Source organism: Meleagris gallopavo, chromosome 22 (genome assembly GCF_000146605.3).
Source record: "Meleagris gallopavo isolate NT-WF06-2002-E0010 breed Aviagen turkey brand Nicholas breeding stock chromosome 22, Turkey_5.1, whole genome shotgun sequence".
NCBI classification, from domain to species: Eukaryota; Metazoa; Chordata; class Aves; order Galliformes; family Phasianidae; genus Meleagris; species Meleagris gallopavo.
In genome coordinates this window covers 7,679,241-7,702,165 of record NC_015032.2, presented here as the reverse complement: position 1 = coordinate 7,702,165, position 22,925 = coordinate 7,679,241, and the positions used below count along the sequence as shown (strand labels likewise).

Here is a 22,925-nt window from a genome sequence, read left to right as displayed (position 1 = left end):
ATCTTGGCATATATTACGAAGTTAAAGAACAAAACCATACTGCAGCTTAATATTACTCTCTTATTCTAGAAGTATCTCTCTAAGAAAAAAAAAGCATTAAATATCTGGGCTGGAAAACCTCCTATACTCTGATAGAACTTCTAATGAATAATTTTATGGGCAACATTTTAAAGTTTGCTCCAAAACCCATTTCTTTTACTTCCAGAACAGTCTGTTATAACTGCACTTCATTACAGAAAGAAGCAGGAACAAATCTACACCTTACATCTACATCTACAAGCCTGTGAAACATTTTAATCTCATTTTATTTTTCTAAAGCCACGAAGTTCAAAAGATACATGAATTAAAATAATCATAATAAATTAAACGTAACAATATTCCTTCTCTTCATAATGTTTGCAAGTAAAGATCACAAGAGATTTAAGAGATCACAAGCACCACTGCTACTTCACACAAAGTGAAGTAATTCATTCTGGTACTTCTCCTCAGCACTAGCAGGAGAGTTTGTCCTTTCAAGTTATCCTTTGGTTATTTGAAGAGCCTCTTGAGAAAAGGCTGTTCTTCTCTTATTCCCCAGTATTGGAGTGCACCTAAGTATATACTTAAATGTGAACAAATTCAATTTACCCCCATTTCCATGATGACATTTAGGCAGGTACTTAGAAGCATTGCCAGACAGAAGCGGTATTTGAAACCCCACTGCTGACCCATCAGCAATGACCTCTGGCTCAGCCCACTGCCATGTTGGACACTCAGGTCTGATGGCTCTTCCTACTCCTTCAGCTGGCAATGCCAAGGAGAAGAACAAAAAGCAGCTGTGCTACCAGCTGACAAAAGCTTTCTTAAAATGATGCGCTTGCACGAAGGCAGTGTTGTCTTTTATTCAAACTTTTGTTTACACACGACTGTCAATGAACTACCAGAGCAGTGAAGAGTTTTTTTAGGAGACTGAGTCCAAATCAGTTTTTGTAGCAGCAGTGAGACTTGAGCAGTTAGCAACAAAGAAAGTGAAACCAAAGGTCAGAAGCTTTGATCTCACGAGGGCACAGCAGACATCACAGGCAGGCAGCACGCGGCAGTCCGAGGGCTTTGTTTTATCAGAAAAGGCTTGTTTCTGTGTAGGTAGTTCAATCCTTGCGACTTCTTTTTGTTTGAAGGAAGGCAGATCTGGAGTGAATTTCACTTCAGGATGATCTTTCTAGTGTGGCTTTGAGCCTGACCCTTGGTAAGATGCTGACTATTTAAGAACTAAATGCTGCGAGTGCAGTGCTTGGAAACTTCACGTAGTGGGCTGATTTTCCAAGGCAATGAGCACCTGTATGTCATATCTTATCTTGGCTTCAGTGCAAGACAATGTGATTGAGTGCACCTGAAAATCAGGTCAGGAAAGTTCACGTTGTCACAAACAGCACTTCCAGCTCACGCAATGATTAAATGCTAGATGTTCAAATTCACTTAAGCATGAAGTCAGACAAGTTCACCTGACGTGTCTTCATTAGACTTCCACAATTACGTGATCAGTCTCACTGGTAACAGTTATATGATATTAATTTATTAATTTACCCACAGAAGTGCTGGAACAGAGCAGCCCCAGGGCACCTGCTAGACAGCATAATGAGCTGGTTCTGAAATCATATCTGCATATGGCCACAAAAAAAAGGTAAGATGACAAATACAATCCTTTTCCTTCAGCCCCTGTGTGGGGATAGCACAACTTGAAGGCAAACTCCATTACCTTGATGCCACGCATCATATTGTACAGTACAGGGGAAGGATGGAACAGAAACAAACTGAAGCAGCTTCCCCAACCCCCCTTGTCTTCCATGGGCACCCACTTGAAAGAGTCAGACCAAATGGGAGCAACAGAAGCACAACTCCTGCTTAAGCAGTCATTTTCTTCCATCAAGGGAAGGATACGTCTTCATCGCTTCCAGCCCTGTGCAGGGCATCCTGGCTAGTGCAATAACCGAGGTCATAAACACGATCGGTGCTGAATAAGCCTTTCCTTGCCTGGAGACCTTTGTATTTGTGATCAGCAATAAAAGCTTGTATTGGAATTTAAAATCTCAGCTCGGTAAAATGCCAGAGATGATTATTTAAAGGCTTTAAATAAAAAAAAAACTAGGCTGTAAGAATCACATTCATATTGTATGGCTGTGGATTCCTACCTGAGTAATGAAAAAAGCCCAAAATAAGATGAGACAATAAAACACAACCTGGGCTTAAGCAAGCATTGTTTTTTGACAATATTTCTCAGCGTTTTAAACATTAGCTGCATGCCCATATATTTGTGAGACTTTAATTGCTCAATTTCTAGTGATTTAACATTACAAAAATTTACATACTTCCACGATCAAAATTTGAGAAGCTAGAACAATGAGAAGAATCATGTTTGTGTAAACCTAAACAATTAAAACAATACTTTTTTCTAAAGGTAAGTACTTAGAAAGGTAAGTACTACACTGGCAGAAAAGACAATCAACATCCTACTGTACTGAATATATCCTGCATCTCCAAGTTCCTTTCCTGTCTTTTTATGATCCCGATTTTAAATAATGGATTGAGAAACAGGAAGACTAATAGAGAAGAGAAATTTGCCAGAAAACTAAGCACACAAATGGTTAGATGCAAGCAAGCACTGAAAAATGAAGTCCAGAATGAGTGGGCCAGAACTTCAGATGGGACACATTAGTGGAGGATGCTGATTAGCAAGGATTGATGAGTTGAGACTGGACTGCATGGACATGGGGATAATGCGGAAAGTTGAGCACAAAGCACTGTGTGTGCATTTGTACACTTAAGATGACTTGAGATTGCAAATAAGAAGCAGAGGGCACTCTCAAGACTGAGGTCTTAGCAATGTCACCGTTAACAAACAATCTTCTCACTTGTGGTTAAATCAATATCCAATTGTTATACATAATAGCCTGCACTCTTAGGAAAGAAGACATCACACTGCTAATTTCAGATAAGTCAAGTCTGGCTTTACTTTGTTTTCTTCTGGAGCATTACCCCACTCAAGTTTATCTTTCATAAATGCTGACACAAGCCACAGTGACTTAATATTGTTTCATAAACAACTTTCTTTTCTTTCTCTTCTTTATTCCAAATTATACCCACAGGTCTGATTGATACTTTAAATTGCAACAACAGACAGCTAGACATGAACACTGTAAGAAACTTTATCTTAAGTATTTATTGTTATGCTAGAATATCACTCGGTTTTCTCTGGGGTAATTCGTCACTCCTTGTGGGAAATATGTGACCTCATTTGCATTTTCTAATTGAATTGCTATCATGTTTCCTGCAAGACTGAACAAAAAAAAGTTCCTAGAGTTACTAACACCATTTGCATTAACCAGAAATAAGTTTACCTGAGTATTTTCTGGGGAGGAGGGAAAAATGCATCTTTTATGATATCTGAAGCATACATGTTAAATATTTACCTTCTTTACCATCATTTCATCCTCCTAGCATGAAGCTTTACTGTAGTAATTATGTTTTTGGTTTTTTATTACAGCAGTTGGGAGTGAAATTTTGCAAGTTTTCCTAGGTTATTCAGTTATTGAATGCAATTAGCACATTTATAAGGCCAACATTAAGAAGGAAGGAATGCTGTTATTGTGTTGGACCACTCACCATCATAATGCCAGCTTAAACAGAGAGAAACTGCACAGCTGTGGGATCTGAGGCACAAGTGTAGACACCAAAAAAACTGATTTTGCAGTGAAGGCACACAAGGGGATGCCTACCATGACAGCAGCCATCCTAAATCGACTCACCACCCACCCTGGGGACACATTGGCCGTCAACAAAGCTCACCAAATCTGCCATGGGAATTTCCATTCCTATATAATGCAATAATAAAGGACCACAAACACAAAGAAAGATGTTTTGAGTCATATGCTCTGTGTCCTCCAGGAAGCAGACCACTACCTCCATTCTGCAGGTAAGCTTCTAGGTCAACTTCTATGTTAACTTCTCCTATAACATTCCTTCTGTACTAACTTCTGCCATATGTCTGATAACGACCATTCCAGATAGGATAACTATGTCTTAATGAAGCTTTAATTCTTGGGTAATTGTAAACTAAATTACAGAATCACAGAATTACAAGGTTAGAAACGATCTTCAAGATCATCTAGTCCAACCGTCCTCCCATTACCACTGCTACCACAGGCACTAACCCATAGCTCGTAGCTCCTCATCCAGACTCCTCTTGAACACTGCCAGGGATGGCAACTCCACCACCTCCCTGTGCAGCCATTCCAGTGTCTGACCACTCTCTGAGAGAAAAGGTTCTTTCTTGTGTCTTACCTAAACCTCCTCTGGTACAACTTGTAGCCATTTCCTCAGGTCCTGTTTGTTGTCTGGGAGAAGAGGCCGAATCCCTCCTCATCACAACCTCCCTTCAGAAGTTGTAGAGTGCTATGAGGTCTCCTCTGAGCCTCCTCTTCTCCAGACTGAACAATCCCAGCTCCCTCAGCTGCTCCTCGTAAGACTTGTGCTCCTTTTCCCTTTCAGTAGTGATTCAGGAAGGAAAGAGGAGCTCCATCTCTCATGTCACCCCATCCCTTCTCTCTTATACTTTTCATCTCCACAGTGTGAATATACCACAACAGACAGAGAAGTCTTTAAAACAATCATTGAGCCATATTATATCTTACAAAAACAAATGTGAAATCTGCTTCAAGTAAAAGCCATGAAATGTAGTATATTAAGGTCATGGCCTGAAACACATTGTATTGGATATTATATATTTTTTTTTTTAACGTAACACTATTATTTTTGAAATGAATCCATAACTATATTTCTTTCTTTAGTAAACAAGGGATTATTTTGCTTGCAAAAAGCACAACCATTTAAATAAAACAGAACTCAGATGCCTACTGTAGGGACTCACAATAAAAATCCTTGTGACCTTGTCATTAGTTGCGTTTTTAATATTTTCCCAGCCTCAAACTGTACACTAATAAGGCTTTTAGAAAGGAGGGATATGAATTTTAAAAAGCTCAACTCTCTTTATTTTTGAACCAGAGTTCAGCTTATATTAACATCAGATGAATTTCCAATCAAATATTTTACTAAAGCACCAGTGTGTACTTAGTTTTCTTCCTGCTACACCAAGAAGGAATTTAAAGCTGTATATAAGACACCTTACTTTGTTCCTTCAATATTTAATTACTTTTAGAAGGAAGCAGTATTTCTTTGGTTAGAAAATGGCAAATACAGCTGACATAACATACAGCGCTTAATTACATCTCACGCAAGCCAGAATCTTACTGAAGAGCAGCAGAAATGTATTTATGTGACTCTAAGCCATGCAAAACCTCAGGGGTCAGCCCACTGCGTGACTACTAGATTTAAGACTCTCCAAGTCTTTTCTATCATGTCTCACATGTGATACAATTCCTCCCAAATGCTGCAGCTTTCTTATACCAAGACACAGAAAGCTTCTCTTTCCCCCTCCTCCTCTCCCCTCTATACCCAAGCTCTGCAGAGAGAGGAAAGGCCAGGCTTGCTGCGACAGCCACCGCAGTACATTAATCCAATCTGCAGCTGTGGCCAATTGGCCCTGACTGTCCATTCACAGCTGACACCCACCTTCATCCTTGCTCTATAAGGTCTTCAAGACTCAGCAAGAAGTTGAGTCCTTGGCCAATTTCTTGCCAATTTTACCCTAAACATAACCTCAAATCTAGCAATGTGCTTAAATATAATCAGTCAATGAAGAATTGTCTTCTTCTTTTTTTTTTTTTAAATGTAGAGAGTGTGACTACACTTAATCGGCATTGCACAGAATCAAACCAGATTTACATTGACAAGGAAGAACTTCTTCTGCTGAAGATGATATGGAAGAGGTGGGCCAGTGACAGCTACACAAAGAGCAGAACAGAGGAATTTGTTGTGTGTGTGTGTGGGGGGGGGAGAGGGGGGAGTTGTGTGGTGGAGAATAGTCCCTGATTTTGTTGGCACTGCACAGCCCATAGCTGTATTTAACTGACATTGCTGGGCAGGGAAAGATTCCTGCTTTGGAACTACATGCATGAGACTAACAAAGAAAGTAGGCATCAGTAAAACATGTGCAAGGAATTTCCTACTGCTAATGGTGGCTTCCAACTAGACAAATCCCCTGGAAGCACAGATCTGATAACACAATCAGTTCTATGTTACATCCTATGACTTTTAAAGGTTTGAGAACAGAGTCAAAGGAAGAATGAGATAAGAGCTCTGAAAAGATCCCTACCTTGTGTCCATTGTGCTGCAGCTTCTCTCCCACCAGAAACCTGATGAGGGCCTCCCACCTGCCAAGGGTCTGCGGATCCCAGGCGGTCACCATCAGGATCAACTGCTTCGAGGCCATTTGCACCTCGTGGACAGCATATATGGTCCCATCTGCTCTCACCTTGAAGTCCAGGCTGTTGGTTTCATACCGAACTCCCTTGTTACCGGCACAGTTATTAAATTTTACTAGAACAGAGAGCAAGAGATAGAAAAAGTGTGAGATTGGCGTGATAAGGAAAGCAATCAAATACAAGTTTCAGACGTTTAATTTTCACTGATGTCTTCTATATCTCTAATAACCATCAAGGAAATGATTTAACTGTTTCTTCGACCTTTCAGGAGCGCTCTTGTGCTTAATCTCCATTCCCTGGAGAAGTCGTAAGCCATTTTTAAAGTATTTGATACAGTTTCATTAGATCTCAAACACAGCTGTTCCCCATTTCTACAAGTGGATTTCTCCCTTGTCGCCATTATCTTTTAAATTCGACGGGAGTCTATTACCCACACTGTGGGTATTTCTTCTGCACGAAATGTTCTCCATTTCCCTAACCCTTCAATAACCTACTTACCAGATAGCCTATTTGCACATTCTTAACTGAAATTTAAAAGCCCATAACAATTCCATTATCAGAAATAAAGAAACAAAAAAATTAAACAAAGAAGGAAAATTTAAACCATTTTGGGGAGCGCATCTGCTGTTAGAAGCAGGTCCCCACAACCAGAGCTGCAATCCCATACTGGATAACCACTCATGTTACAGCAAGAGGAACTGGAAACCTTTGCTTCGCAAATTGCAACTTGTCATTTAAAAGCTCACACCATCAGATCCAAGCTCCCCAGTAGATGGTATTTTTACTCTTGGCCTTTTTCGGTCAAATACATTTACGGTCTAGTTTGAAAACTGTTTTTATTGGCATTATGAAACATGTCACATTAGGCTGGAAAAAAAGCAACCCAAACTATTAGATGACAAAATTGACAAACCTGATAGAAATTGAACCTGCAGCTAATCACATAGGAAACAAAATGGCTTTCTGCCATTCAAGTAATCCACAGGGTGGAACACACATGTGGTGAAAGAAAACATATTGTACCCGTAAAAATATCTCAAGTGAGTGTGAATTGTTACAGAGCTAGGACCATTACTTGGCTTCTCCAATGCTGTGGCTTCTGAGTGCTTCACAGTGCTCCTTGCCTGCTCTGAACAAAGCAAGATCTGCTGGCCCAGATCTTCAGCTGGAACTTCAGCAGACACTTTGCACAGGACAGATTAGTATGGTGGTTGCCGTGGGAGAAAGAGCTCAGAGGCAGTTGAGGCCAGAGGAGCTCCTGGAGCCAGTTTGACACTAACCATCTCAGCGAAGGTTTCTTGACCACAGAACTCCCTTTCGCCTCCTTCAGAGTGCACCCCCCCACCATCCCCCATCAGGATGCTGTAAACATGCCATAACCATATATTTACAGAGGCTTTCCAGGCTGAGTATTGAGTTAAGCCACATCATCAATACATTCCTATGTGCGTGTGGTGGGAACTGTTAGCTAATGCTGCAGTAAATTATTAAGCACAAACAGTAACTGTCAGACATTGATTTACAAAAAAGAAGACAGATAAAGTTACCTAGTATATATAAAAAAACAACTGTGTAATGCTTTTAAGCAATTTCATTGTTACAGTCTACAGCACTAGGCTCTCCTTAAATCTGGAGGCCAGGGAAAACAAAGTCCTTCCATTTTGCTTTGGAAAGCAGGGGTTTGCTGTCTCTACCCTTACTGTAGCTCAGCCTGCAATAAATAGCCTCCATGCCTATCTCATCTGAAATGCTTTAGTCCAGACATTTGACCAGTTATCTCTGCTTTCTATCTTCAGAACCATAACAAATGCTTTTCAGTGTAATAGGAAGCAGCATTTCCTGCATCACCCACAGTTTGAATGAAATGTTGGCCACCATTTCTCTAAGGGACAGGATATTACTTAATTGCTACTTTGACCACAGATTGAAGCTCTTGGCATCCTTGCTTTTTAGGCACTGTCTGTCACAGCAAGGTGTTGATATTCAGCAGCCCGGAGTGGGGGATTTCTGTCTTATGATGGTGAAACTTCCATCAGGCTCAATGAATAAGAACAAGTCAGTGCTCAGGATTGGGGTCAGCTGGCATAAGACAGAAGGCCAAAATTTCTTATCTCCCAAAACAAGGTATTCTAAATGGTGTACTGGGGGCTGATCTATCAGTGATCTGACTGCAGGAACAATCCCAGGCCAGTGCTCAGATCACGCCAGGCTTTGTTCACCGACAGTAAAGACACAGCCAATAAGCCCACGTGTTGACTTCATTTAGTTTTAGGCTAGTCTGAAAAATGATTCATGAAAGCACCAAACACAGGCAGTTTGCTGGCACCTGCAAGAACCTGGGGTGGCTTCAGGGACACGGGAAGTGGCCGGTGCCACAGGAGAGATGTCCCATGCCCTGTGGCATTCCTCCATCTCCCAGGAACTTCCGCAAAGCTCCCTTGCATTCACAGCTGTAACAAGTAGGTGCAAACACGTTGAGTGCTTTGCTACTAATACGTTATTTATTCTCATCTCTGCACCATCAGCGTTGTTAGAAACAGGTCACATCTGCTGGTGTATTACTGCAATCTTCTGCTACATAATGGCAGTGCAAAAAGCAACTTCCATCCATACCTCCTGAAGTTCTAAACTATTATTCACAAAAAAGACATTTGAAGAAGAGAGAAAGGAGTGATAATGACTGCACGTTAATAAGAATTCAGAGCCTTCTTTGATTTTATTGAGAAGGAAAGCAGCCCCACAGTGTAGTAAGAGTCAGAAGAAAAAAAAAAAAACAGCACAAAAACTCTTCCTATACGTGTACACAGTGATTCTGGGACTCAAAGTACTTAAACATCTGCTTAAGATACAGCGCGTTTCTCCAATATGCTGCTCTGTGTCATATGTCACCGTGTCGACTTTTATGCTCCATTATCTAAATATGGCTACCTCTTAGACAAAGTCCCTCTGTGCCTTGCTAATTACTTCCATTAGTTTAAAACAAACTTGACTAGAGACAGAGAAAATCCTGAGAGAAATTATGTCTAATTTTTAAACAAGCAACGTCCCCGCTCCACACTGCACTCTCAGGTAGCACAGGTAGAGAGATGCAGCAATGAATCATGCAGCCAGCTCCACTGAAGAGTCTTCAGGAGCTGCGAGCAGAGAAAGCTTTCAAGGACACCCAAATTCCAACGTGCTTAGTCACGGCCAGAGGCTGCACGGTGCACAACATCCTGAGCAGCAGCAGGCAGGCTGTAGCTCACCTGGGTGGTACCCCAGGAGCTGGCTGCTCACTGCTGCACGTTTTTAAGGCCTCATGCACCTATGGCCGTGTCTACACCAGCAGGTGACAGCGTGCCCCAGCAGCAGACACAGACCCCAGTGTCTTCCTGCCCACTCCAACAGTCAACTCAACCCCAGGCTCAGCCTTACACTGGCAGCAGTGGGCCCTACAAGTTACAAGGCATGAATGTGAATGAACAAATTGATTTTACCTGAGATCTGTTCACCCCTGTGACTGCCTGGTGATGTTCAAAACCCAGTGCCACCAGTAGAGCCGTGCCTTACTGCCAAGGCACAAAGCAGGACACACAATCATTCCCTGTCTTATGGAAAGAAGTACAACAAACACAACAATTGCTAACCATCCTCCCAGCTACGTCCTCTGCTTTCCCTCAGCTTGTGGTAAGGAAGCTGTGAGAGATGCCCACAAGCAGATCTCAAAGCAAACATTCTCCTATAAGCAGTGCTAATAAAGAAGCGAGCCTGGCTTTGCAGATGATTTCAGCCTCACAGGGGAGGCAATTCAGAAGCTCATCAAGGCCCAAATACTGGGGACCACGGTGTTTAGCTGCTGTTAGGTACTGCTGCTGCTATTGCTCTAGGCACCATTTATACACAGCATAGAAAACACATCTGCAACACAGTATGGATGAACTGCTCACATTTTCACCACACGGCTGCAATGGCTGACATTAATAATCCTGTGGTTGTCCTCTTTGCTTCCCTGTGAAATGATTCTTTGGAATGCTATGTGACTAGAGAATCATTTTACATGCATATATATAAATACATAAATATACTTCCATATTTTTCTATGTACATACATATATATTTGCATATCTACATATTTAATATTTTACCAGATACATATGTATGTATTGGAAAAAAATCAAATTGTTTTTCTGTAACAAATGCTATAGCTCAAGGAAAGGACATCTCCATATTTTCAAGTCCCACCTCTTCCTTCTCCTCTTTGCTCTCGTGGAGACAGAAACTAGAATTTCACCCGCTGGCAGAAAATTTTGTTTTTCTTTCATTCCTTTAGAAAGATGTAAATCTATGCAATTTGCAATTGATGCAACTCTTGACTCTGAAATAATTTAACAAATAAACAAACATTGGCTGTGTTTACAGGACTTAGATCTCTCTGTGGACACAAATCCATCTTTCTCTGGCCAGTTTGAAGTCTAAAGAACACTGCATGAATTTAACATTCAAAAGCGGGAGCATCAGTAATTAGGGTTTCAGATAAACAGCAGAGCCACACATCTATCATTTTTACAGGATGGTGAAAAAGAAAACTTTTTTTAATATACTCTGGAAAAATGTTCAGTGATGCTTATCGAAAGCTTATGCTGAAAACAGCATCAAATGCCTGATGAAAAGAAAACCAAGAAGGCACCCTCATTAGCAGGCTTTTAGGTTTAACCCTTTACCCTCATCATTTTTAATTGCTCCTCTATGAAAGGAAGAAACACAACAATTTGATATATGCTGAAATAGGTATTGAGCGATGGGAAAAAAAGCTGCAGGAGTCTGCAGCAAACTGCTGGGCACCTGAGAAAAAAAACTGGGATCTTTCTTCAAAAGAAAAACAGAGGGTAAAAAAATTCAACAAGTTTTGCATTGTTCCCTTTTATTATATAGCTTGTTAAGCCGGCTGGACAGAGTCAAATGATCAGGTGAGGATCTTGAAAGACATGCGAATACACTGAACTTCCTTGCCCTCCAAATGCCTGAGAAATGCATTGAATTTAAAGGTCTATAAATGGTATAAACCAAAGAACTGACTTTAAGCCTTATCCTTCTGGATTCTCTGTTAGCTTCTACTAGTCCATTAAAAAGTGCCCCCTCTGGCAAGCTGCAGAGGGCTGGAGGAGCAAGAGGGATAATACTTACTTATTAGGATATACTCCTCCCTGGCACACCATCATCCCACAGCTCGGGACACAAGTCCCTTCAGGACTCTGCTTTTCACCAAGGTTTTGATTATTAGCACTGCAAAGTTGTTTCGTTCCTGATAAACTTCAAAGCAGCAAATGCATCCCCCTATTTACTGCAGTATCTCCTCTCCTCCTCAGGAGGTGTATCTGTATACCCAGCATGACTGTGACGAACCTGAACCATAAGTCCACCCTTGTCGATGTCACTAATAGGAGGATGGCTTAAGTGTCACCTCTGGGAATTTTGGATGTCTGGAGAAATTGCAGAGTCCTGGGGCCTGTGCAAAAGTGTCCCTTTCATGCGATTTTCTACTACATTGGTACTTCTGGCCTAGTGCTTCCAACGCCAGTGCCCAGCCATGTTAGCAGGTTGGTGGCAGCATTTGCCCATGTGTATCATAACAAATACAATAATGAAAAGACTTTCTCAGCAGACAGAGACCTGTTGTCTAAGAACAGGCACCAAACCACTCAGTTCACCAAAATACATACATATCACCCCATAAGCAAAGCTGAGAACTGAATCCTGAAATTCAGGCTCCTGGTTTCTCATTTGAACTGTTGGAGTGCACATCCCTCAATCATCCATTAACCAAATAGAAAATATGTTTTAAATTGGGAAATGGACTTTCACAGGCACTTCACAGAAGCAAGTTTCTAAAACTGGCACAAGGTTAAAAAAATTAAGGAATGCCACACAGCTCATTGCTGAAATCGCTTCATAAAACACAGTATGGAGAAATAGAAATGCTTTGGTGGAGTTCCAGGAATAAATATTTTATTTACAAAGTCTAATGCTGAGAGGAAGGAAAGAGGAACCCCTTTCTCTTGTATTAAAAGGACAAACGTACAGAGATACAGCAAGTTTTGATTATTAGAAAATACCTGGAGATGTTGCTATTTCAGTGTCTTGTGGAAACAAAACTTAATTTGAGCCAATCCACTCACAAACAATACAACATAAGTCCCGAGTGCTCTTTCCATCTCACTCCTGCTTACAGTGAATCCAATACTCGCATGATGCACAACTGTATTTGCTACTCAGTTAATAAAACACTGAGCCCTTCTCCTTCTGTACCAGAAAAACAATGCATAAACAATAGCTGCAAAAAAACAATAGCTGTAACACCTGATAAAAACGATGTGTAATTTTCAACCTGCCATTCCTAATTTTATGGGTTACATTTTCCAACCACGTCCCCATAAAAAAATATTACTCTAATAAACTCTTAGTGTCTTTATTTAATATTTATAGTACTGTGGGAGAACCAAACTCTCCTGGTAAAATGGTAAGAGCAGCAATTCAAACACAGTCTAATACACACATCCCCAGTGACCAAGTTTAACAGTACACAGTTTAAGAAAGTGCTTTGATACAGAAAAACATTTGAAATAAAGGAATGTGTTGGTTGGTATAGGACTGTATATATAAAACATGCATGCCCACATCCTTCGGAAAGCATTGATTATTTGTAAGTGTTCATAGAATAAAGAAACAACAACAATGCATGAGTTATCAGAATTAACAAACTGATCAACATCTATCAGCTGCTGAAAATATTCAGCATGATTTACCATTTTCTTTATGTTACTTCCCAGCAATTAATAATAAAGAAATCTGCTGGAATTTTATCTGTTTTCTATATACCTCAGGCCAACGACAAACATCACAACCAATTTTCCTGAGGATTATTTACAATCTCTGAGCTACGACTGCTAATATTTGCCTTACTGGAATAACAGTAAGTTAACATAACAAGTTACCAAGTGTAATTATGGTCAACAAAATCTCTCTCTGTCTTGCAATCTACAGTTACAGTGAATTGTCCTGTATAGAATATGCAATAATACAAAATTCATGACATTCTCAACCCATTGTATACTTGTTAGAAGTAACTCCATGTGCCAGTCAACTGGTGACACTTCTGAAACAGCCGACGAGCAGTGGTAGGATTCATCTCCAGCAGTAAGACAGATTCAAAACTACGTAAAATAGTTTTTTTACATTTAGAAGTATATTTTGAATTTCACCACTTCAAATTCCAGATCCCTACCCCTCCACGATCAAATAATCCATGCAGGATTTGGACCTGTGCTATTAAACTTCTAACTACCTGATGTTCATTTGCAGGTTGTTGAGTTTGCTCCAACTAGCACTGCCTCCAACAGGTTTTATGGGCAGGTCTTCAAGCCTCTTCATGTACAGTAAGTTATTGAAAAAAAAAAATAAAATCTATATATCTGTGGGTTTGGTACAGCTACACTGAAAATTCATCTTTTCATTTCCAGAGCCACCAAAATGCTTTCAACACCATTTCCAGTTTTACATTCATTTTTAACAGCTCTTGCTTACATATAGTTCCTGTTTCCGCGGCCAGATAAAATGAAATGGTACAATAACTTTCAGCACATTGAAGTCGGGATCCTTAGAAAGTCTTTCTGTCACCTACACAGTCAGCCAGTAGCAATGAGGAGTTGAGAGTACATTAAAAAAGATCTAAATCCCATTCAAACAAAACAAAAGCAGCCATACAGTAAACAAACTCCAATTCCCAGACACTGCCTGCCTCCTTCATACTCCCACTAGTGCTATTTTTCATTTACTTGAAGCCAATTCAACTAAAATATATGTTTTTAAAGGGGAAAAAAATGTGTATTTCACTTTTGGTATTGGAATTGGAGGGGAGTAGAGACCCCCTGGAGAGAAGGACTGTAGAACATGATAGAAAAGATGAATCACTGTGGCAACAGCCAGCCAGCCATTAATTTTCAGCAAGCCAGGAGTTGGTCCAATTAAAGCAGGCTCCTTTCTCTACATTAACATGCTTTATTCAGGATTTTTTTTTTTTTGTAAGCTAAAACATCAGCTAGAGACCCCAAAGGCTTTTCTATTTAGGATCAATCAATCTACCTTGCTGCACTGTAAAACACACACTGTCAGCTCTGAGGCTAGCTCAAAAAAGAGCAACAGTGGAAAAATTTGATAAATCGACATGTTCTGGCAGTTAGTAGAGGGATTCATCCTACACTGTCACTTATTGTAATCTGATTAGAAGCCAGTGTTAGTAAGTGGAATATTGCATTCTATTCTCTTCCTGGTATTTAGAACCGGGTTGGGGGGAGTCATCTGATCCCCGATTTCCTAAATCCAAGCCAGAAGCTTGCTACAAAGGGAGACACTTTCCAGATTTCAAGAGGCAGTGAGTTCACACTGGAACAGGAACCTGAACCTGCATCCATTAGCACCCCACATTAAGGATGCCACTCATTGCTTTCTATGCTCAAAACTCTACCCTAGAAGCGCAATCTCACCTCTGGGCTTCCAGCTCCTATTTTGGCAGCAATTGCTTTACCTGGGATTTGCTTATTAATCAGAGAGCTTGTTACTTTCCCTCTGCACCATCAAGATATTTAAAAAATGAGCCAAGGACTGATGCCAGCGGCCAATCAGAAGGACACCTATATGGCCTGAAATCCTTAACATGGAGAGGGAAAGGCATCCCTGAGCTGGGATAACTCAGAGAATTACCCCTTTCTGCAGTGAATATCGTAGTAAGCGCCCTGTTGACTTCCGTTATTGTTTTCAATAGAAACTTCTGTCTTCCACTAAATACCCCATCATAGCAGTTTCCTTACAACAGCCCTCTTCTGTTCTTAAACATAAGGTAGAACAAAAGCGACCGGGATGAGCAGCTGTAGCTTTTGTTTGGGATGTAAAAGCAAATAAAGAAAAGCCAGGTTCAGTTAATCTTGAAAATATCTACAGCACAACACTTCCTGACAAATGCTAATTTCTTGCAGGCAACCATTTCTGCTCTTTGCTCTTTAAATTCCATGCTTAATGCAATGGAAAATGCAGCAACAACAGCAGAGCAGCAAGATACCAGACTGCAATGAGTGAGGATTTGCTCAAATGCAACAGCAATAGGCATAGAAATAAAGGAAAGAAACCACGTACCTTCAAAAGGCCTCAGGTACACAGAAATCTTCAGCAAGACACCCTTGCCTCCACTGCAAGCCTTCAGTGAGATCTGGGAAGGCGTAGATCCTAGCTCCACACCTTCAGGTCACTCACTGCATGCAGGTGAGCTCCCCTGGGTTGGCCCTGCCTTCTCACCAGGTGTTCCATCACTGGTTCAACCTATGACTTAGCTTTTCTGCTAACCCATGCATCTATAGGATAGTACTGAGATTCACTATAGCACTAATGAGATCATTTTGCAATTAAAGGCTAAGTAGAAACAAACCTCTCACCACTCCACAGGAGAGTTTGGGTTCTCTGATTAAGCATCAGTAAACAAACCTGTTTCAGTGCTGGTCATGTTGCACAGCCTCTCTATGATTAACTCTCCAAACAAGATGGACTGATTGACCCCATGGACTAATCAATGAGTTTCTCAGTTTCAGAGCAAAGTGCAAGTTGTGGGAGTTACCTGCAGCAGTATGCATTTTAATTATTATTACTACAGCACTAAGTACATAAATCCCAGGGCACTTTACTTAGAGGATTTACCTTTAGCATTAATGATTTTCAAAGCACTCTCATGTTTGTCAAAATGCTTACACGGAACAGATTTTAAACATCACTACAAATTTCTTGAGGAAAAAGCTACAGATTTTACAGCAGCTTAATTATAAAGGCAAGATCTTATGTCACTGTAGGGCAGCTTCTAGGTTCATGCAACCTCCTGGTGCAGAAGCATCCTGGGGAGAAGATATGGGGTGACTGGGGCTGGGAAGTGCTGCACGGAGCACTTCTCCTGAGAGCTCCTGGAAAGAGCAGAACCTCAGCCCTGCCCCTGTCAGAAACATCCGACATTTGAAGCAGAGATGGGAGATGGGCAACGCATAACATATGCACAACTGCAGGCAGCCCTGCCTGCTTCCACCAGCCCCACCTACAGCCCCCAGGGTTCTTCCCTTGTCCCACATCCATCTTTTTCAACTTGCCAGAACTGTATTTGAAAGTCACAGGGAGCTGCTGAAAGATGTCAGAGAGGAAAAAAAAAAAAGTGAGCGTAGACCATTTTTACAGCCTAAGAAGAGAATCTGAAAGAGATGCTCTGACTGCAGCCGTGTCAGATAGCCTCCAGCCCTTCTGTTTTCCTGCCCTTCAAGACAAAACCTCAACACCTAGATATAGAAGCTGCACTTGTCAGGAAAAAAAATAATAAATCACACACACCAGTAAAGGCACCGAACTCCTTGCTATAGACTTGTGAGACAACTTGGCTGTTCTTGTCTTCCTGAACCCAGCTGAGAGTGCAAATGTGCATTGATCCAGAGAGGCCAGTCACAATATACTAAATTAATAGATGGTTCAGGCAAGAATATTAAAATTGGATGGTTTTATTCTATTTTTTTTTATCTGGGAGAATATAAAGAGTCTACACAAATCTATAGGTTTCAAGAGAAATGAAAATTATTTGAGCTAAAATGGTATGGGCTCCACTGTTCTGACGTTTGGACAAATTCAGGCAGCTTCATCTACAGATGCAGAGGTTCTGGGTTCTGTTTCTGGCACTTGGTCAGAAGGACTTGGAGAAGTGGCCTCCATAACAGAGATGCACGTCAGAGGGTAATAAACGTAGGGGAAGAAGAGAGATGGAGTGGCTACATGGCTGGAGAGAGCCACGGTGCTCCTGCACCAGGGCCAGGCTGCAGTGTCCACTCAATCTGTAGGAAATTCACCCACAAGTGCTTCAGATGGAGGCACACAGATGAAATCTATCATTTTTCCTTTCCCTTTTGCCATTTACCCCTTTTGCCCCTTCTTACTGCAGTAGTCCTCCCACCAAGAAAGGGAGCACTGCTCTCCATTGAAGAACAACTGCAAGACTAAAATGACCCTACAGTTAACAGAGAGCTTTTGGCAGGGCTTGGTATTGTCAATTAAAACGAAGAGAGACTAAAGCCAGTAAATTAGAGGATGTGACGAATGCAGCACAAAGCACTACTGATCCCAGAAGGTATCAAATTTAGTGTTAAAGTAAAGAAACAATAGGGAAGTCCAAGACATTTCAGAGTGTAGTGAATCAAATTAAATTGCCTGAAATTCCACATGGAATACATTTGACAAATTCCTTTCCCCCTCTTCAGCTTTCTGTTTGAGATGAACTGTCGTCTGGCAGCTTCAAACGTCTGGCACAGCTTCAGCTTCAGTTTGCTGGGGCTGAATCCAAACACGAACCTGAACTTTACCAGTTCTGCTCTTTTTGTAAACATACTTGCTGTGGCTGCCAAATGCTTTCCAAAAGCACACAAAACCCAGAATCCAAAAGGAAAACATTGTCTTGCTGCAATAAAATTTGCATTTTACCCCCCATTGGTAGCACCCGTATTGCAGAGCAGGGGGTCTGGGGCTGAGAGCCCACCTCGCTCTGTGCTTCCCAGGAATTTTGAATGGGTCTGCAGGGAGCAGAGACGTCCCATGGGATGGATGCACATCCTGCACAATGGGTAGGAGCCCATTCCGTGGTTCCGCAGCCCCGGTGCTGCTTTGTCCCCAGGGCTGTGGGCAGCTCCTAATGCACCAATTAGCGACAGGATTCCTCAGGCAGGCTGGCTAAGACAAGCCATAAAATGTCATTATACACGTGTCATTGACAGCGAGGACCAGTTTAGATTACCTCTGTGAGCAGTCTCAGGAACAAATTCATTTTAAGGTAGGGAACTTCAGGCAGGGGAAGAGACAGATATAAAGAGGGTTATGATCAGATTACTCCTGAGTGCAGATAGCATCAGCCTTGATATATCTTTTTTTTAAAATTTTTTCCATTTTGCTTTAAAACAAAACTGTTTTTTGCAAAACACAGCAGTGGCACAGTTCTTCGAAGCAGGATGAAGTCCCTCACCAGCAGCATCCCACCACCTCTTAAAGGAAATAAATTCTTTCCTTCTCCATTCTTCTAAAACTACCAGGCTGCACAAACGGCACAGTTGCAGAAGGCTGAAGGGAGGTACTGTTAGGATGAAGAGCAGCAAAGCCCAGAGGTGGGCTCATTCTGGCACGAGGCAGTCAGGCAGATGTCGTTAGAAAAGCGTATTTTGCTGTCCATAGAACAGCACCTTCATCTCTGAGGGACGCATGGAGCTTCCACCACTGCCCCAAACACAACATCTGGTTCCTATGTGCTCTGATTTATTGAGTGTCTTCTCTCTCTGGATATTAATTATGACTGGAACTTGTAACTATTACATTTGTATTTGGTTTATTCATCTAGATGTTTTTCTAAGCTATTAACTCCAAACTGAAATCCATGTGCAGCTCTTTCTAAAAATAGTAAAAAAATCCCACAACGATATGCATATGGCCTTTGTTAAGGAAAGTCCTCTACTAAATGTTCAGAAAAAGTATCACTGAAGCTAAGGCTTTGCAAAGCAAGTGCTACTTGATTTCCTGAATAGGACGAGACCAGAGAAATTGCTTTTTCTTTCAGTAAAAACACAAAGAAAATGTACAAAACTGGCTGCTGCTCCTAGCATTAAGCAGCATGTTAATAAACAAAATTCACTTATTATTGCAGCACTCTGCTCACAGGAAATGTCTGGGGGGTGCTGAGTCACTTCCAACGGTCAAGTGTGAACATTTTAAAGAACCTATAGAAGATGGTACTTTTTTAGCATAAGAGAGAGATACCAACTGTGCCTGAAGAATAAAACATCCTTTTGCCCCTGGGAAACAGTCATGCAGTAACAGATGCAGTAGTTAGAAGCGTTCACATGGAGAGGTTTTTGTTTAAGGTTTTTTTTTTTTTTTTTTTTTCCTTGATGAAATTCTTGATCTTTCTGGGTGTAAGTTGATTTAGAATTGACTTTTTAATTTGTATGGCTGAGTAACTGCTACCACAAAAGAACACGCAGTGCAATAAATAAATATCACTTGTGAACTTCAGATCTCTCTGCCACTGCTTCATCCATCAAAACTAATTCTGTAAAAACAAAGGATGTGACAAACCCAACCAACTTCTCCTCTTATCTTACAAAAAAGCCTGAATTCTATTTCTGGAAATGTCATAACATTCCTATTAAATGATCGAGTCTGTTGCAAACACTTAGCAGTCCTGGAGAAAAGCCATGAGGAGCAACAGCCCTCCTCCCCTGCACCCACAGCGGGGCTGGGCAGCTCAGCTCCCTGCTGCTTATTTTTCCAAGGTGATTACTACAGGAGATGCTCTCAAACAAATGGTCTATCAGGGCAGTTTTCTTAGTGCTGCCCATCACCGTGCTGTCCGCTCCCGTTTCATTTCAACTCAGTTGTGAGAGCCCTATGCTGACATCAAAAAGTCAGGCCTTCGAGGGCAGAGAAGTCAGTCATGAGGTATGCCATTTTATTTCTTTCTTATTTATTGGTTGAAAAAGACACTTTGACCGGCTGATTTATTTTAAAGGTTAAGTGAGTATGATGAATGGTATCAGAGAAAGCCCTGCTAAACCTTAATTGCCCTCCCCTCCTGTTTGTTTTGTTGTTTTTTTGTTTTTTTTTTTAACTATGCAGACATCAGTAGCCTAAAGATATAATTAGCCTAATTTACTGATAGGTACCAGAGTGTGATGATGAAATCTGAGTTGGAGACCCTTCTTCTTCTTACAGCTGTGAAGGGATCAGCTGGCACCGACCCCATAAGGACACTGTGTTGGCTCTTTCGTCCTGTTACCAACACTAGCAGTAACACTTCAACACTTCAGAGTCACACATTTGCAGTTTTTTCAAAACCAGGCCTCTGTAAGGACTGCCAGCTACTGCTGTCAGTAATGTCTAGCTCAATGTAAACACTTCATTAGTAATGTGATGAAACTACGTCCTAAGGTTTATTCTAAGTACTAAAATAAATCTTTTCACAGAATGCATACACATTCATTTATACTGCAATTATATGACCGCAAGTTTAATTTTTACTATTTAATTATTCATTGTGGATCAGGTCTCAATTGGAGCTAATATGCAAAGATTAGGAAGAATGGGAACTTGTTTATCTCATTTTTTCCCCCAATTAACTCAAGTTGTTCATTAATCACATTACTTTACTACTATGTGATATAAAGAAGAAAAAAAAACAACCAACAGCAAACATCCAAACGAAGAAAAAGCAACAAAATGATTCACTTGATAGACAAGCAAAATACTCCACAAAATCTACTCGCAAAAATAGACATCACTAAAACAATTACAGTACTCGTGTAGGGGTGGCTCATACTACTAACTTATCCTACAGGTGAAATTTTTCTTCTTTTTTTGCTTTTAATATCTTCAATACCACAAATGAATTGACCTAATAAGATGTTATACTATGGATATTGGCAGAGGTTTCATGAAGAATTTTGCCTTCTGTTCCATACTTGCCATGGCAATAAATGCTGCATCAACTAGCAATTTCATCTCTATTGCCAGGTGCTACATCTGAATTAATTAAAAATAAAACCCCTAATTCCCCAAAAGGTTTACTAAAAGTAACCATTTTCTACTATTTGTATAATAAAAAACATGGGAAAGGTTGGAATAAGAAACAAGAAATATATTCAGTCCATAAAATAATACCATTTTAATGACATTTCTGACCTTTAAATCAAACACCATGAACAATGCATACAGACCACAGGGCAAATATATATATAACCAAAACAAACTAACTAATGGCAACAAAAACTAAGAAGAAAAGGCAGCAGAGAAAAGAGGAGATACACAGGAGGAATGCTCTGATGCTACAATAGGACCAAATTTCCACTTGGTAAAAAAACCCAAACTATCAAACAGCATCAGCCACTTCCATGGCACTGGAAGTTCCTATCACTCACCCAGCTGTTCTTTTGATAATTTTAATGTCTAATTTCCAGTAAGAACTAGAGACAGATCACTGTTTGAAATGTGGTTGACAAAACAGAACATTATTTTTCTCCTGGCATAGACTTTCCCTGATGGCTGGCATTTCTATCTACATCTCATTCCTTTCTTCAAGCCAACCTCCTTGACTTTTCATTTCATAGTACTTAGTCTCACATGCAACATGTGGGACTCTCCAGCTTAAGCATGGCTGCCAAGAGCAAGTTTTTTACTTTACAAGCTGCTCCCTGGCAGAAGCACTCCCCAAAATATGGTGATCTGTGTACTCTCATGGTGGAAATGAGGTCACGGATTTGCACCAAGATGAGAAGATGGGACGTGCTGCAGAGCATGCTTTTCTTGCTGCTCTCCTCTGTGTGCCCATGGTCGGGACACCAGGCAGACCCCTACCTTCTGCTGGTTGGCTTGATATCCTTGAGTTCCAAAGATACCAAAGGTTTTAAATGAAAAGGCAATGGGTAGGAATGTAACCATCGGGGGAAGATCATGCCAAATAGTAGTTTCAGAAAGAAAAATACAGGCTGTCTTGTTTCAAACCTTTGTCATGTGTTTACACAACTCTCCTCCTTGGGTATTTGCACTACACGATGCCCCCATGGAGCGCTGATATTATATGCTAGCTCCTTACCCTGTTATTTCTGGCTGCTTAAGCAGCAAAGGACCAATATCCCGTTCGGCTATGCTCCGTTAGTGCACCAGAAATCAGCGAGCTATCTCTCTGCAGCTCACTTCCCACACCTCCCGTCCTTGTGCAGCACTGCTGGCTTTTGACAATGATTGACGACTCGTACCCATCGCTTTTACTAGGAATGGAATGGATAAATTTCTTCATGAGCAAACCCTTATCTCGCTAACTCTGTGAGCTTTAAAGGTAGAAAGCTTATCCTTCGGAACAGTGTTTCTCTTTTAAAACACCTCCTCCTTTCTCCTCTGATTTATTGTTCATTTATCTTTTCTGGAAAGCTGATATTTCTGAGTTACAAACTAGAGACGTCTCGGGCTCTAGTTATGGAAAAGCCAGCCATGGAAACCCAACTAATGAAACACCAACACTCCCACCAGCACATCAGCTGTTTTTAGCCCATAGTTGATGAACTGTCAATTATACACAATTTCACATTAAATTTCATTTACTCTTAAGTCACAGTGAACTGAGCAGTGGTGTAGATATCCATCTACCAGTTTCCAGTGACGGTCAATAATCAGTAGCCTCTGCTCAGCCAATAACCTTGTTTACCAAGTTGACATTGACATCTTCCAGGTAGACCTGCACTCAAGAGAGTATTTTCCCCCCAAAGTAATTCACGCCTGAAATGTAGAGCACACACACGATCATTCTTTTAATGATGGCTTACTTCCGTTCCATACATCAACTCCCTGTTCCTGTGCACTTGGGTTACTTTGATTTAAAGGGGAGCTCTAGCTGCACACAGCCAAATGTCTTAGACATGGAAAGAATTAAACTAAGGGATTATTAAGTTGTATTCAGCTATTACTCCACATCTCACTGAAGAACCAACA

The 22,925-nt window shown here is 40.9% G+C and overlaps 1 protein-coding gene across 1 annotated transcript in view; it reads right to left on the bottom strand.

Moving 5' to 3' along the window:
* The window catches only part of LOC104914057 (cadherin-4-like), a 133,762-nt gene extending 118,121 nt beyond the window's left edge, over positions 1-15,641 (bottom strand). Inside the window, exons 1-2 of the mRNA XM_019622230.2 lie at positions 15,522-15,641; positions 6,248-6,471 (exon numbers count right to left, since the gene is read on the bottom strand). Of these exons, the coding sequence (XP_019477775.1) occupies positions 6,248-6,364 (117 nt within the window). The 5' untranslated portion in view covers positions 6,365-6,471; positions 15,522-15,641. The remainder of the gene's footprint in view (positions 1-6,247; positions 6,472-15,521) is intronic.
* Between the last annotated feature and the right edge of the window lie 7,284 nt (positions 15,642-22,925).